Raw genomic sequence first — 15,198 nt, forward strand, 5'->3', positions numbered from 1 at the left:
CTGATGAATATGTTCGTGACTTGGATGTTGCCTTTGGTCAGGTGCGGACAGCCATTGCAAGATCTCAGGATAAGCATAAAAAGGCTGCTGACAAGCATAGAAGGGACATGGAAGTCAAAGAAGGTGATTGGGTATTGCTGAAATTTGAGAAGGCTAGGCTTCGGAAGAGGCCAGGACGAGAAGGATCATATCCTAAGCTTTCTCCTCGCTATTATGGACCCTTCAAGGTGATTCAGAAGATCAATGAAGTGTCCTACAGGCTTGCTTTACCTAGTCATTGGAAGATTCACAATGCTTTTCATGTGAGTCTATTTCGGAAATATGTGGGGCCAGATCCTGATGAGCCTGTCACAGAAGATCCGCCAGAAATTGAAGAGCTTGAGGAGATCCTCCAGCCAGAACAGATTGTTTTTCACAAGGAGAGAAAGCTACCTGCAGGAAAGCTTTCCAGGAGATACCTTGTGAAGTTTAAGAATTATTTGCCTATTGATGCCAAATGGGTAAATGAGGATTATTTTGCAGATTATCCGCAGTTGTTGCAGGCATATCTTGAGGCTTTTCAGTTGAGGTCAACTCTTTAGAAGCCCGGGGGGGTGTCACCAATTGGCCGACCATTTGGTCCATTCCTAGTTTTTGCGTCTCGTTCACTTGAGGCCAGGCCGGTGTCTCATGTGAAGAGGCCAGTATTTTGCTGACATGGACGGGAGCCAGACTGGTGCCACCCGTGTGTTAGCAGGATGGTGTCGTATGGACGGGAGCCAGATCAGTGCCACCCGTGTATGACCTGGACTGTGTTCGATCCATGGGACTGTCACGCCATGGAAGAGCCAGTATTCGTGCCGTGTTTTACCTATGGGACTGTCACACCTAGGGAAACTCGTGCCTGGAACTGTGTCTTACCTATGGGACTGTCACTCCATAGGAAGACCAGGATTTTATGTTTTTATGTCGTGCCAGTTTTGTGCCGACAGATATTTTGTACATGTTCCATGAACGGGAGATATGTCCATGTTACTTTTTGCACATGCACACATGATTTGCATGCTTGAAACTGTTTTCGCATGACATGTATTTGTGTGTTTGCCTGCCTGACGTGTTACTTACTGAGCGGGGACGCCTGCCAGTGAGTCGTGAAGTTTGCCCTGTATTCTGACAAGTTTCAGTGCATGTGAACAGGTGGTAAGTATATGGTACATGTTGTTTTAATGTTTTATATTCTAACCCTTTGATTTATAAGGTTAGGGGTTCACACTTATTTAAAAGTGGGCACCCCCTTTGGGCACCCACTTTGGGGCCAAGGTGGGGAGCCTCACTTTTAAGTGAGTGTGGGGGTGGGCATGGTCACCTACCCCCACTAATTCCCCACATGCAAACGTGGGTATGACCAAGGTTAACTCCACTTTCAATTTTATTAAAAAAAAGAGTCCCCTTCAAGCGTTGAAGCCATCGCATCTACCTGGCGTTGATCCATCACCCATCGCTTCATCTTACGTGAGAATCGGCTGCCATCTCCTACAGAATAGCAGCGCATACTCCCCAGGCGGCCATGAAACTGCTGCGCATGTTTTCCACAGGCAGCTACTACTGACAGGCTGCGCCTCTTTTCCTACAGGCGGCCAGCACAGACTGCAGGTGTGCTACACACAGGCTGCGCATGTTTCTTTGAGGCGGCTGAATATTATTGCTGGTGGCTGCGTTGAATTCTGCAGGGGGGTGCTTATGCTGCTGCTGCCTGCGCCAAACTCTTTACAGGCGGCTGTGTATGTTTTATCTCTAGCAAGGCTACGTTGCCTTTCTTGCTGCAGGCGACTGTGTGACCAGCTTCCGTGGGTTACTCCTCTTCTCCTGCAGGCGCCCACCCCTCTCCCAAGCAGGCGATCCCTTCTCCATACAGGAGGCTGTACATTCTATAAGGTGGCTGCACTTGTTGTAGCCAGGCGGCATCTTTCCTTATAGCAGGTTGCTTCTCCATACAAGCCAGGTCTCTATCCGCCCTTGCAAGTGGATACCTATTCTCGCACAGCAGGCGGCTGTGGTTTTCTTTTACGGTGGTACCTGCCTTGGTGGTTCACCACGAGGCGACTGAGTCTTCATCAAAGGAACTTCGCCTCTCCTGGGAGGCTTCTTCATACTTCGAGTATGGGTTTTTCTATCAACCATCTACAAGTAAGTGAATTTCAGATTTGAGTAAAGTATTATATGTTTAAATCTGATAAAAGATTCATCCCGCTCGGCCAACACCTGTTCGGTGCCGGGTTGTCCAAGCTGTATTGGCGAACCTCGGTCCAAAGGTGCTGAGATCGGGAGAGCCAGGCGTTAGTACGAGAGCGCCTGTTTGTGCGTGGTCTCGGAACACCAGTGAGGCGCTCTCCGCGGAGTCCAGTGAAAGCACAGGACCGTAGCGATTGGGCCACACTAGTGGTCGTTCTGCTTCGAGTTTCTTCATCGAAATCCGAGCCTACTTGTTTGGTACTGTTTTCATATGTACATGGACATTATCTGGTTCTCAGAACCCATGGAGCATTGTATTCATTAAATACTCCCAATAAATATATCATATATTGAGGGGGGGGTCGGCCCGTTCCGGCCCCAGTGCTGGTGTCCATCTTTCCATTTCTGTTCATTTAAATTTCAAGTTGTTTTAAGTTGTCCATTTCATATTTGTGGTTTTAAAGTTGTGCTATTAAGCGTGTGGATGTCCAACGGAGTCTTTCCCACTTGACGGGATCGGTTTCATCGCCCATATGTATTATGGGAAGCCTTGAGTACGGGCCCCGCTAGGTCACTCGGAGATTGGCTTGCATTCAGACAGCTATGCTAGAGGCTGAAGAGAGAGGCCTGCTTGGGATCAGGGCAGAGACCGACTTAGGCTCAACATCGACCATCCCTCCAGAGTGGTTGGTCTCAATATCGGATGCTTCTCCTCTGCAGTAGCTGAGAGTGCTCACTAGGCATGGTATACCTCTGGCAAATCATGGCATGGACGAATTCTTTGCTCTACTCACCTTCTGTATTAGGCTTCGTGGCAGACTAGAGAGACTGGAGACCCCCTTAAAGGACTTCAAGGGATGCACCTTGCAACGAGGGTGATTGGTTTTCACGCACTGAGTGGCACATCGACCCTCCATTGGCTAAGGTGGCTAGAGAGAGGCCATGGCGGTTATGGATGTGGGAGGGCCGGCCTATTACGAGTTTGGAGTGGGACTTGGGAGAGTGGACATGGCAGGATCCAAAGGACAGAGAGGAGTCGCTTGGTACCCCCTTCCTTGCTGTGGAACATTGGCAGTCCCACGGCCTTCTGCTGCATTTTCTCGTAGATTTTTGCAAGCGGCTGTCAGCCATATAAGATCACTCTTTGCATGTGGGAGCAGCTGGCACATAGGAGCCTAGCAGTTGGGACCTGGTTGGCCATTGGGGGTAGACTAGCATTATGTCAGAGGTGTGGCCATCCCTAGGAGTCTTAGCGTCACTGTCTTTGGGATTGCCCAAAGGCCCAACAAGTCTGGTAGAGGATCCTACGCATTTTCACTACGAATTGGGCAGTCGCCCGTATTGTTACATGCGGGACTGTTGCTCGGGCCATTGAGGCCAAGATCATCATGCCGTATGAGGAGGAAGGTGGGGGACTAGCCCTTCAGGTCTCTCACCTTCGTATTTCCATTGTGCCAGTTCCAGCTCCGCCTATTGATCGTTGGACCCCAGGTTCTTGCCAGATATGGGAGATTTACAGTAGTATAGCCGTTTGGCATATATGGAGAGCTCGATGTAGCGAAGCCATCGAAGGCACCCTTACCCCGCTAGCGGAGAGCATTTGGCTCGATATCACTCTTACCCTCCGTGGTTAGTGGGGGCAGCTTTAGGGCGGCTTATTCCGCATGAGGAACCGTCGGGAGGCCTTCCTCAGGATCTGGCGGCATGGTCCCTTTCTTACAGATAGTGACGGTGAGTCCACTTGGCATTACAGACCACTTGTGTGGCTATTTTCCATTCCCCCCATTGTATGAGATAGCCTTCTCCTCCTAGAGTAGCCAGTCGGAGGAGAAGTGCATCCTCCCCTTTGTTTATCTTGACTGGCGTTCCCTCTGGGGAGGGATTGTACTTATAGCCATTTGGTGGTTCTCTTGGTAACTGATAGAAGGATGGGGGTAAGGGAATGGGGAAGGGTCCGAAGCAAAACGATAACTTTGGGCATTGCTTGTCCACTTATTTCAACCTTCGCTTCATTACCCGTAGATATGTCCAATATCTTCTTGAGAAAACCACATCTGTTTTGTCCTTGTTGGCCTATCGAGTAGTACAGGCCTCTTGCACTTAAGCCAACGTGTCTTCCACAGACTCCAAAATCTCTTGGTAAGACTCCGTCAACCTATTAGCTTGAGGCATTGAGGACGACGTCGTGGTCAAAAAAGATTGGAACGGTCTTCCAAATGCTGCCTCGTATAGAGTCCTGCCAATAGCTAAAGAAAAAGAGTCATTCAACATAGGTTGAACTAAAGGCAAAAATTATTCCCAGTTACCTTGATGATCATGAACCTGAGGCTTGGAAAGTAGACAGTCAACAGGAAAGCCTGAGACCCCAGCCAGAGGATCGGACGTCGAGTTGAAGCCGTGCTGCCACCTCTCTTTTGTTCTTGTTGGCCTATCGAGTATAGGCCTCTTGCACTTCAGCCAACGTGTCTTCCACAGACTCCAAAATCTCTTGGTAAGACTCCGTCAACCTATTAGCTTCAGGCACTGAGGACGACGTCGTGGTCAAAAAAGACTGGAACGGTCTTCCAAATGTTGCCTTGTATAGAGTTCTACCAATAGCTAAAGAAAAAGAGTCATTCAACACAGCTTGAACTAAAGGCAAAAATTATTCCCAGTTACCTTGATGGTCATGAACTTGAGGCTTGGAAAGCAGATAGTCAACAGGAAAGCCTGAGACCCCAGCCAGAGGATCGGACGTCGAGTTGCAGCCGTGCTGCCACCTCTCTTTTGTCCTTGTTGGCCTATCGAGTATACGCCTCTTGCACTTCAGCCAATGTGTCTTCCACAGACTCCAAAATCTCTTGGTAAGACTCCGTCAACCTATTAGCTTCAGGCACTGAGGACGACGTCGTGGTCAAAAAAGACTGGAACGGTCTTCCAACTGCTGCCTAGTATAGAGTCATGCCAATAGCTAAAGAAAAAGAGTCGTTCAACACAGTTGGAACTAAAGGCAAAAATTATTCCCAGTTACCTTGATGGTCATGAACTTGAGGCAGACAGTCAACAGGAAAGCTTGAGACCCCAGCCAGAGGATTGGACGTCGAGTTGAAGCCGTGCTGCCACCTCACAAAGAAGGCCTGGTGAGAAAGATCCTTGCTGTTGTTTTTTGCACCTCTAGGCTACTCAAAAAAGAAAGGATATGCATAATTATATTTAAATATATGCAGCATTATCAATTGTTGAACAATGTTAGGGTATTTGTTAGACCAAATGGCATTATCATACAGAATTCGTCATGAAAATCGGCCTGATTCAACCGTTTACTTTGATCGCTGTACCTGCATCCCAATTTTCTTGTTGGTGACGTGTCAAAACCACATCGTGTACTGTAAAATCACGCTTTCTGAGGGCTGATGTGTCATCTATTCTAGGATGGATGCATTCATGCACAAAGGCTTGGACAAGGCTTTCCCAATCATGCAAAAGGCTGGACAGCTACCTAACAGGGGTTTCAAGGCCCAAAGGAGGAGCTCATAGTCACAAAAAAATGACTTAAAAAAAAAAAGAGACTTCCATATAGACCATACAAAAAATGACTTTTGAAGGAACCAAAGGGGACAATCGTTTCTAGCCCAAATTTTCCCAAATAAATTTGAAACCTCACTGGAACATGCCTGTTTTTTTGAAGAAAAACTTTTTGGCCGGTTTGACTTGTTTTCCTCTCTGATGTAGGAAAAGGAAATTGTTGCCATTGTTGCAAATGCGAGCATAGATTTGTAGCCTGTATTTGCAAATTTGCAGTTTGTGAGCGGTGTCCTCAGCTTCTTTCCTCTTTCCTTCTTCTCCCCTCCTTTTGTTCCCCTTATATTGCCGATTTTCCCCAAGTCTGCAGATATTGCCAAAACTTTGCCATTTTGCCCTAATTTTGGCATTGTCCCCCCTATATGTATGGTTGATGTTCCAAAACTTTTAACTTTATTGCACTTTCAGCACGTTAAGGCTAGGGGTGGTTGACAGATCTTAATAGGTGAAGTACACTGAGATCTGAAGGTGTTGGTCAAAGAAGTATGATCCGGAAAATGTCTCTTTTGATTGAGAATGTCTATTTGAAGAGGTAAAGTGTCAGGGTTTTGTGATTGAAAAGAAGTGCAACAGACTTTGATGGTCTTTGAAATCATCGAGCTAAACAAAAGGGTGTGCACTAATGAGAGCCATGGTTTATTCAGGTCCAGTTTGTGTCACATTTTTGAAAAGTGCAAAGCCATGGTTCATCTTTTTATTATCTGTGCTTCAGTTGCAAATTCCATGATGTTAACTTCTGCTATCCGTTCTTACTTTTTGTTTCACTATAGCAATCGAACAAGAGCTGGAGAAAGCCATCTTTAGGGCTGGAGGAATTCTTGAAAGTAATTTTGGCTCCCTTGAGAAGATCCGCTGGATGCGCAGCAGTCGCACAGATAAAGGGGTAGTAATCTCACTGTCTTTTCTTCTTATTTCAATCTAGCTTCGGCAAATTATATTCTAGATGAGAGCTAATATTCTCAGGCTAAAATGGATTTGTACATTGTTTTAAATTATTGATTTTATTATACATAATAACACATGGTCATGTGTATACATTATAGAGAAGTAATCTCAAGAAATACAACGGTTAAGCTCGTGGACACATAACATGCCATATGTGTCCATTAATGCTTTTTTCCAAAGACTTCTAAATTTGATATGCCCATTAATTAATCAAGATAAAACGTGAAATTCCAGTTCCCATGATGTTTGAGTTGGAACCTTTTCAAGAATGGATACAGAATGGAATGCATAGTGCTTTACCTGCCCAATGGAGCAGGGGGATGAAGTACAAGTATTGAATGGAACTGTGCTAACAGGAGATGATGTGACGGCTAAGTGCACAGTACTAGAAGATGTACAATCTGGTTAAGGCACACCAAACCAGCTTGCAAGGTTCACTTTTATTAAAGGGTGCTGTCATCTTGGACAGCATCAACAAGGTGGTTGCTAGAGGCATCAGATCCACAAAGACCTTTTGAAGGTCTTTACTTACTCAACACACGCAAATGTAGGGCCTAGCAAGCTGTCACATAAGGGTTTGGGCTCTTGAGTCGCTACTCTTGGGGAGATGCAGAGGGACAAGTTAGCCGCAGGCCTACCTCTTAGTCATGATAACCCAGGGGTTTGTGAAGCTTGTATGAAGGGCAAGCAACACCGGTGCGCTTCCCTATGAGAGAAAATGAAGACTCACCAAGGACCTTATTTCACATTTATAGGGGAATACTACCACCAAGAAAAGTCGCTTATTTTAGAAATTCAAAAAATGGCTTACAACAGTCCACAAATAAACATACACTACTTTCAAGGTGGCTGGCTTAGTCAAAGATGGAGAATTCATGTCACAGGTTTTCATTGTCCACTGCAAGGAGCATGAGATCGAACACCAATGCTTGGTCGATGGAATCACAGAGCACAAGAACCTGCAATTTGTGAGTTGGCTTGGAGCATGCTCAATGTGAGTGGGTTTCCCCGTGCCTTTTGGGCTAATGCTGTGAATATTGAAGTCTCCATCCTTAATTGGTGTGCAAGAAAGGCAATGAAAGGCATGATTCTGCAGCAGGCTAAGGAGGACACATGAGCATAATCAGGATGGCTCCTACCTTGTCTGTTGTGCTCTCATGGTAGAGGTGTCACACACTAGGCTTGTGGGTGTGCAAGCTGACCTAGACTGGATGACAGCAATGAAGATGAAGGATAACTCAATGATGAAGGATAACTCAATGATGAAGAACAACTCTCGGGACCACATTGAGTGTCCACGTGGCACCCAAGTGCAAGGTGTTACATGCGGACGCCTCTTACCTCAATTAGTGAGTTAACTGTGCAATTATTGAGGTGCATTAACCAGAGAAAGAAAGAAAGAAAGATTTTATTAACGTTTTCCAAAAGACCAAACTCGGCCTATGAGACAAATCAGTGTACTTGTGTGGGGTATCCTCTGTCATCCCAACAAAATGAAAAAGTACTGAACTAAAGAGCTGAATCTGGGTGTGCAATAAGTATGATGAGTGGGGGAGGGGATGGAGCTCTACTACTAGGAGAATGCAAAGCTACATGCATGGAGTATACAGTCATGATACGCAACCTGGCTAGCTCCATCCTGTACCATACTGGGGGTATAAAATGGTATACATCAATGAGGGGGGTGTCCACAGCTCCTTGAAGAACATGCCTGGGTTTGCTCTGAAGCGAGCCAGTCGCTCCGCACCCTCTTTGTGAAACTGAGCTCTGATCTCTGTCATCTCTCTCTGGTATAGGCGTGGTGTCCAAAAGCCAGGTGTCCTTTGTCTCCTGCGGGCTCTGAGTGTCTCTGCTCGTGTAGGGGCCGGGAGTGGGGTGGATCTCTGAAAAAATGTAGTAATCTGTGTCTGTCGTCCCCCCTCTGGAGCTGTCTGAGCGTGTAATGAATGTCTCTCTGTGATGCTGTGTGTCTAGAATGAATCTCCCCAGTATGCGCTGGTTTGTTGCCTCAAAGAGCTGGCGTAGGGAATGTGGCTCTCTGAATAAAATGGGATATCTCTCTCTAATGGATGTATATGCTTTGCATTTGCATACATAATGCTCCTCACTCTCCACCTCCTCTCTGCACAATCTGCATACCCTCTCCTCTCGGGGGATCCGTGCTGCTCTGCCAGTCGAGAGAGAGAGAGAAATGAAATGAAATGAAATGTAATGTTATATTAACGTCTACAAAAGGCCGAAATGACCTATGAGACCGAAAGATTACATCATGCGCATGGAATACATCATCATGGGTACTAAAAATAAAAGAAAGGAACAAGAGCTGAAATGCCAAAACTGATCCCAATATAAAGAGTGTCAAGCTCTCACAGCACCCTAAATTATCCTGCATAGTGCATTGCATCATGGTACCCAATGTAGTAAAGCTGAGCTGACGGGAGAAAGTGGCCACTGGGTCTGGGGCGTCAGGCTCTGCTTAGCTCGATGGCTCTGTCTAGTGTCACTCCTCTCGGACGGGTTCCTCCATCAACCTGGAGGTCGAGTGTAGTGGGTGGATATGCTCTTGGAGCTCTAGTGTGGAAGAAGTTAGTGAGAGCTCTTTGTGCTGGTCCTCGAGTGGGTGTAGCTAGTTTGGGCCGCAATAAGGAATTCCTGTGTTTACGGAGCTCCAAGAGGAAGAGCCTTAGGTATCTCTGGTCTGGGAAATCTATGATCTTGGAACGTGGTCCAAATCCTCTTGAAAGAGGTGGTGGAACCTCCCCTTGATCTCATAATATACCGGGCATCGGCATATATAATGGGCCTCTGTCTCAGCCTCTGTATGACAAAGCTGGCATATCCTATCCTCTGGTGCAAGTACCCCTGGCCCATATCTGGCTGTCTCCACTCTCAAGTGTAGGGATGAGGTGCGGATTTGTCCAATCGCAAATGGCACCCCAATTGACAGATGTGTGTCCATGCAGCGCGGGCGTATGATGAAACCATCCTGTGTCAAGCAAGGAAGATGATCTCAGGGGCTGAATGGTTGCTGACCTCTGCATAGCTCGATGGCTCTGTCCAGTGTCACTCCTTTGGGTCCAGCTAGGGTGGGTGTGCACTTGGAGCTCTGTCCAGTGTCACTCCTTTGGGTCCAGCTAGGGTGGGTGGGTGTGCACTTGGAGCTCTGGTCTGGAAGAAATCAGTGAGAGCTCTTTGCGCTGGTCCTCAGATAGGTGATGCTGGTTTGGGCTGCAATAGTGACTCCCTATGTTTGTGAAGTTCGAGAAGGAAGATCCCTAGGCATCTTTGATTCGGGAAGTCCATGATCTTGGAGATCTTATAGTATATCGGACATCAGCATATGCAGTGCTTCACTGTCTCGGCTTCTGCATGGCAAAGTCGACACATCTTATCCTCTGGTGCAGCCATCCCGGGCCCATATTTGGCTGTCTCCACTCTCAACTGGTGGGATGAGGTGCGGATAGCTCTCATTCCAAATGACAGATGTGCGTTCATGTAGCGTGGGTGTATGATAAAGCTATCCTCTGTCAAGTGAAGAAGGTGATCTCTGTAGAAGGCCATCTTCGTCCCCAACAGCTGAGTGGGTGCGCGACAGGTCCTCTAAGTATCCGATCTAACAATGTCCTTCCTAATAGCCCGTTGAGATCAAAGGAGGGTGCCTGTATGTTGTACTAAAAAGGCGGGAGTGCTTCCATCTGCATGCCATGTATACTGAACCAAGTGCTCACCTGCGTAGACTAGCACTGTGTGTCACTGTCTAGAGTAGAGCCTCTGTCACTATCGTTGCAGCCCCCATCTCTGCCCACACAATCTCGTGTGGCAGTGATGGCTTACTCCTAATCATGCATGAGATCATCCTAACCAAAGGGCCTCTCCATCAGCTTCCATCCATCATATGCATCCTCCATATCTGTCTCAGCGGGTTTCCCCCCGCCATCTCCTCCTGTGGTATAGGCTGGGCCCCTAGATGGGAGCTCCATACAATAGTGTAGGTGTGACTAGTGTGTCAAATAGCCATAGTTTCCCCCCTCCATCTCCTCGTGTGGTATAGGCTGGCCCCAGATGGGAGGTTCATACAATAGTGTAGGTGTGACTAGCGTGTCAAATAGCCAAAGTTTCGTCCTCGGCTCCTGGAACTGTATTTGTGAGCACTGCCTCTCTAGTGAGCCAAGGTTGCATAGCCACATGCCAATCTGGCGTCAGCTGCCTTCGGCATAGAGAACTTCGGTCTAGAAAAAGTGATCCCAAGCTATACATATGATGTGAACAGTGACATGCTTCATGGCCTCCCCATTGTAAGTATTGTCTATCCACTGTGGGGTACTGTTAAAGATCACAACCTTGGTCTTCCCAAGGTTCACAGTGAAGTCGCGGTTCTCGCAAAAGGCCTGTAATGCATCTAGTGCCTCTGCAACCCCTCCGACGAGTCAGATATAAGGACAATGTCATCTGCATATAGTAGGATCGGGATCAAGACTCCTACCAGTCATGCTCTTGGTCCTTTCTGTCTATCTATGCAGTTAGATATCTCATCAATGTATAGCGTGAATAGAGTGGCAGATAGGGGGCAGGCTTGGTTCACCCCGATATTGCTATGTATAATCCGAGTCTCTCCCTTGGGCCCATACTTTGCGAGTGACAGATTCATAGAGTGCGAGAATCCCCCAAACCATCTCTGCTGGTACCCCAATATCCTGCAATCTCCTCATCAATCTATAGCTCGTGGGATGGTATCAAAAGCCTTGCGGAAATCCACAAAGCAGCAGTATATCTGATGCCCCAGGGTTCTCCCCTCAATGATTGCCCGTAGTGTGAAGATATGGTTCAATGTGGAGTGCCGTCTCTTGAAACCTGCCTGCCCTAGTGCTCAGAGTCTGCTCCTCGGCCCACTTGCTCAACTCATGCTCCGAAATTGACCCATAGATCTTGGCCAAAGTATGACCAATCATGATAGTCCTGTAATTGCTATGGTCCATGGGGGATCAGCTGCCTTCAAAATGGGCACAATGGTGTTGGAGGACCAACTAGTGGGGAAGTCCTCGCATAAGGCCCTGTTAAACATGTGAACCAAGAGTGGGACCAGCATGTCCCTTTCATGAGAGAAGTTCTCAGCCGACTAGTCCACCGTCATCCTATGCTCTCCCATTGTGCATCCTGCCTATCTTTGCTTTTCCCTTTTTGCTTTTTAATGATACAATATTACTCAACTTTTGTCAAAAGTTCTTTAAATTTGCTTTTCTAACTTCGGGGCTCTTCTTTTGGCCTTGGAGCTGCTTTTTGAAAAAGCGGCTTTAAGCTTTTTGGTCCGACTCAGTCTCCTCTTGCCAGTGGTGTCCCTTGCTCGCGATCAACCCAGTTTGACTTTTTTCTTTCCTTGCTTTTTGACCAAGACTCTTGCTTTTTCTTGAGCAAACCTTATGGTCCCTGTCCCCATTCCTTCTTCCACTTGTCAAGTGTCCGAGCAAGGGTTCCATCATGTGAAATAGAGCTAGGAGGGCCAAATAGTTACACTACTTCACTAGAGGGAACTCTCCCATCTACCCCCACCACAGTTACCACACCCTCTGTGACCTTAACCCCCACATCACACTTGATGAGCTCACCACACAGCTCGCAACCACCCTACACACATTCGCCCCACAACCGCCTTCCCACATACCAGAGCCACCCCATACCACCTTGTGGAACTATCCCATAGAATAGTTGGTATGACGAGGAGTAATTGTGAGACCCGAGCCTGCCTCACCGACAGGTACAAGCGGTCTTGCGATGTCCGATAAGGAGGAAGAAGCAAGGCCACCTAGCCAAGCTTGAGCACGAACAATACCAGCTATTCTTGGGACAAGATTACAAGCACGCTTGGAGGATCTTCTAGGACCACCGCCCACCGACTCCGAACACCTCACCCCACATATGGCATCCCTCCGTGACCCACTAGAACCTCATCCCCTCCACCCTTCCTTTTTCCACAGGAGCATGGTGAGAGTAAAAGCAAAGTAAAAGAAGGAAAGCAAAAGCATTTCTTTTGGCAAAAAGCAGGGTTCTCCTCAAGTATAAAAAGGCTCGAACCTCTCTTGTAGCCCCAGGAACAAGATCATTGAGAGTGAAGATCATCATCTCCATCCTCATCCTTGAAGATAAAATCTTTGCATCAACCTCATCGACATAGTTAGGCCCTTTCATCAACATCATCCTTGAACATGGATTTCATCTTTGCCGATTGGTTGGTTTTCCCTTCATCGATCTGCTGTACAGCTGCATCTTTGCCGCTGGAGCCGTGTGCCGCCTTCAGTTTGTTTGCGCCAGCCGCTTCCAACACCTGGCCGCCTCCATGATGTCTCTTGTGCAGCTGTCATGTTGAACACTTGTAACCAGCCAGCACCGCCTGCTGCCACACCCCTATTGTCGCACCTGTTCCGTTGCTAGTGCCACCTTCGCGCCTTTGAATGTTGCCGACTGTGCCTTTACGCTTGCTGCCAGCAACGTTGCCAGCCAGCCACCGCGAGCACCGTCAGCTGCTGTTGCTGCCACTTGCTGTCACTTTAGTGCTTGTGGGCCACCTGCCGCGTGCCCTATATAGCACCACCACTTGATCACTACCACCCCCCCCCCCTTTTCTCCCTTTGGGCTGCGCCACGTGCTATATTGGGCCACTAACTGAACATACAGTGCTACCTCCAGGACCCAACTTGGTTCATTCTCCACCAAACGACTTCTTGCGGGCTGCGTTTACTCCAGATTGGGCAATAGAGTTTTGCAGCTGGTCATCATAAGCTTCGCCTTTTCTTCATATCTCCTGTGTACTTCGACTACAGGACAAGGGATTTGGACTTGAACTTGGATTTGGATTTGGATATTGGATTTGGTACTAGACCGGGAAGTGATTCTTGTGGGTCATCCCCGTGCATCAGAGATCTTGTGCCTTGACATGGACATCAACTTGGGTTTGTACATCGGCATATTTGTTTGCTTTTGTATTCATTGTTGTATTGATTTTGGCCAGCGTGCCCATGGATTGTTCCTGAATAAATTCTTGAAAGGGATCGGGGCCTGTTTCCCGCTCACTGTGGTGTACTATGCAAAATCCCCTATCCCTTCTCTCTACCCTTCTCTATCTTCTTTGTTTATTTATATCACTTGGATACGTGGTTAAATCTGTAATGACATGCCCTACTAGGCTTACAAGTGGTATCTCGGATGGTGGTAGTGTTATAGAACAGGGGCTGGGTGGTGTACTGGAATGTGAGGGAGAAGGCTAGATATGCATGGTTGACTGCGACTCCAATAGGGCGAGGCGAGATGGTGAAGTTCGAGATGAGTGGTATCAAGGAGAGGGAGCCCATCAAGTAGTCCACTATACTGGGGCTATGTGCGAAGGGGTAGCATTTGAAAGAGCTGGAGCCGGGCCATCGGGCTAAGCGAAGGGCCATCTATAATGGGTAAGCCATTGTAGATGGCTAGTCCGTGAGCTTTGCCAAGGTCCAGGAAGTGCTCCCCATAGGTGCGGGTCATTGTGTCCTATGATGTCTGGAGTAGCCCTTAGAGAAGGTTGCATGCTTCTTGGAAAATACTCCTCCCGAAATTACCAAGGGAAAGACCGTGACAAACGCGTTGATACTTACAACATGTGCACCAGCTGTGCACAAGTTGAGAGAGAGTGTAACTATTTGGCCCTCCTAGGTCTATTTCACATGATGAAATCCATGCCCGGACACCATAAAGGTGGAAGAAGACATGGGGACAGGGTCCATAAGGTTTGATTAAGAAAAAGCACCATCTTGGTCAAAAAGCAGGAAAAAGCAAGATTGACCGCGAGCCTAGGGCACCATTGGAAGGAGAAGACTGAGCTGGACCAAAAAGCTAAAAGGTGCTTTCTCAAAAAGCAGCTCTAAGGCCAAAAAGCAAGGCCTTAAAGCCAGAAAAGAAAAGCACCAAAAGTTGAGTAATATTTTATTAATTAAAGTAAAAAGAGCAAAAGCAAAGGCAAAAAAGGAAAAGCAAAGCATAAAAAGGCAAAGCAAAAGCATGAAGGCTTTTTGGCAAAAAGCAGGGTCTCTTACAAGTATAAAAAGGATTGGACTTCTCTTGTAGTACCATGAACGAGATCATTAAGATTGAAGGAGCTTCATCAAGAGCTTGAAGATCATCAAGGACAAGACATGAAGATCGTTGAACAAGGCTAGGGATTTTCCTTCATCGTCAACATCAAGGGGGTGGCCTCCATCGTAGAATGAAGAAGCTCATCGCCATCTTCATCATCAAGAAACGTGGAGTCTCTTCTACCGCCACCAACCTCCTATCATTTATGCACCGCTTGTGAACTGCTGCTGCAGCCCCCCGTCGCCACCATATGTACTGTTGGAGCTGTGAGCATTGTGTGCCTCCGCCAGCACCTCTGCCACTGCATCCGCCTCCAACTCCTGGCTGTATTGCGTAGCCACTACAGCCGCCAGCCACCAGTATGCCCTGTCTCAGCCACTC

General features: G+C 47.4%; 1 protein-coding gene across 3 annotated transcripts in view; it reads left to right on the plus strand.

The window, feature by feature from the left end:
• The window catches only part of LOC147613227 (Pseudouridine synthase family protein), a 200,982-nt gene that overhangs the window by 65,623 nt on the left and 120,161 nt on the right, over positions 1 to 15,198 (plus strand). For all 3 annotated transcript variants that reach the window (XM_086782493.1, XM_086782495.1, XM_086782494.1), the window contains exon 4: positions 6,543 to 6,655. In XM_086782493.1, coding sequence (XP_086638619.1) covers positions 6,543 to 6,655 — 113 coding nt within the window. The remainder of the gene's footprint in view (positions 1 to 6,542; positions 6,656 to 15,198) is intronic.

The sequence above is a fragment of the Cibotium barometz genome, chromosome 44 (assembly GCF_041138505.1).
Source record: "Cibotium barometz isolate CiBa-2024 chromosome 44, ASM4113850v1, whole genome shotgun sequence".
In the NCBI taxonomy this organism is placed as follows: Eukaryota; Viridiplantae; Streptophyta; class Polypodiopsida; order Cyatheales; family Cibotiaceae; genus Cibotium; species Cibotium barometz.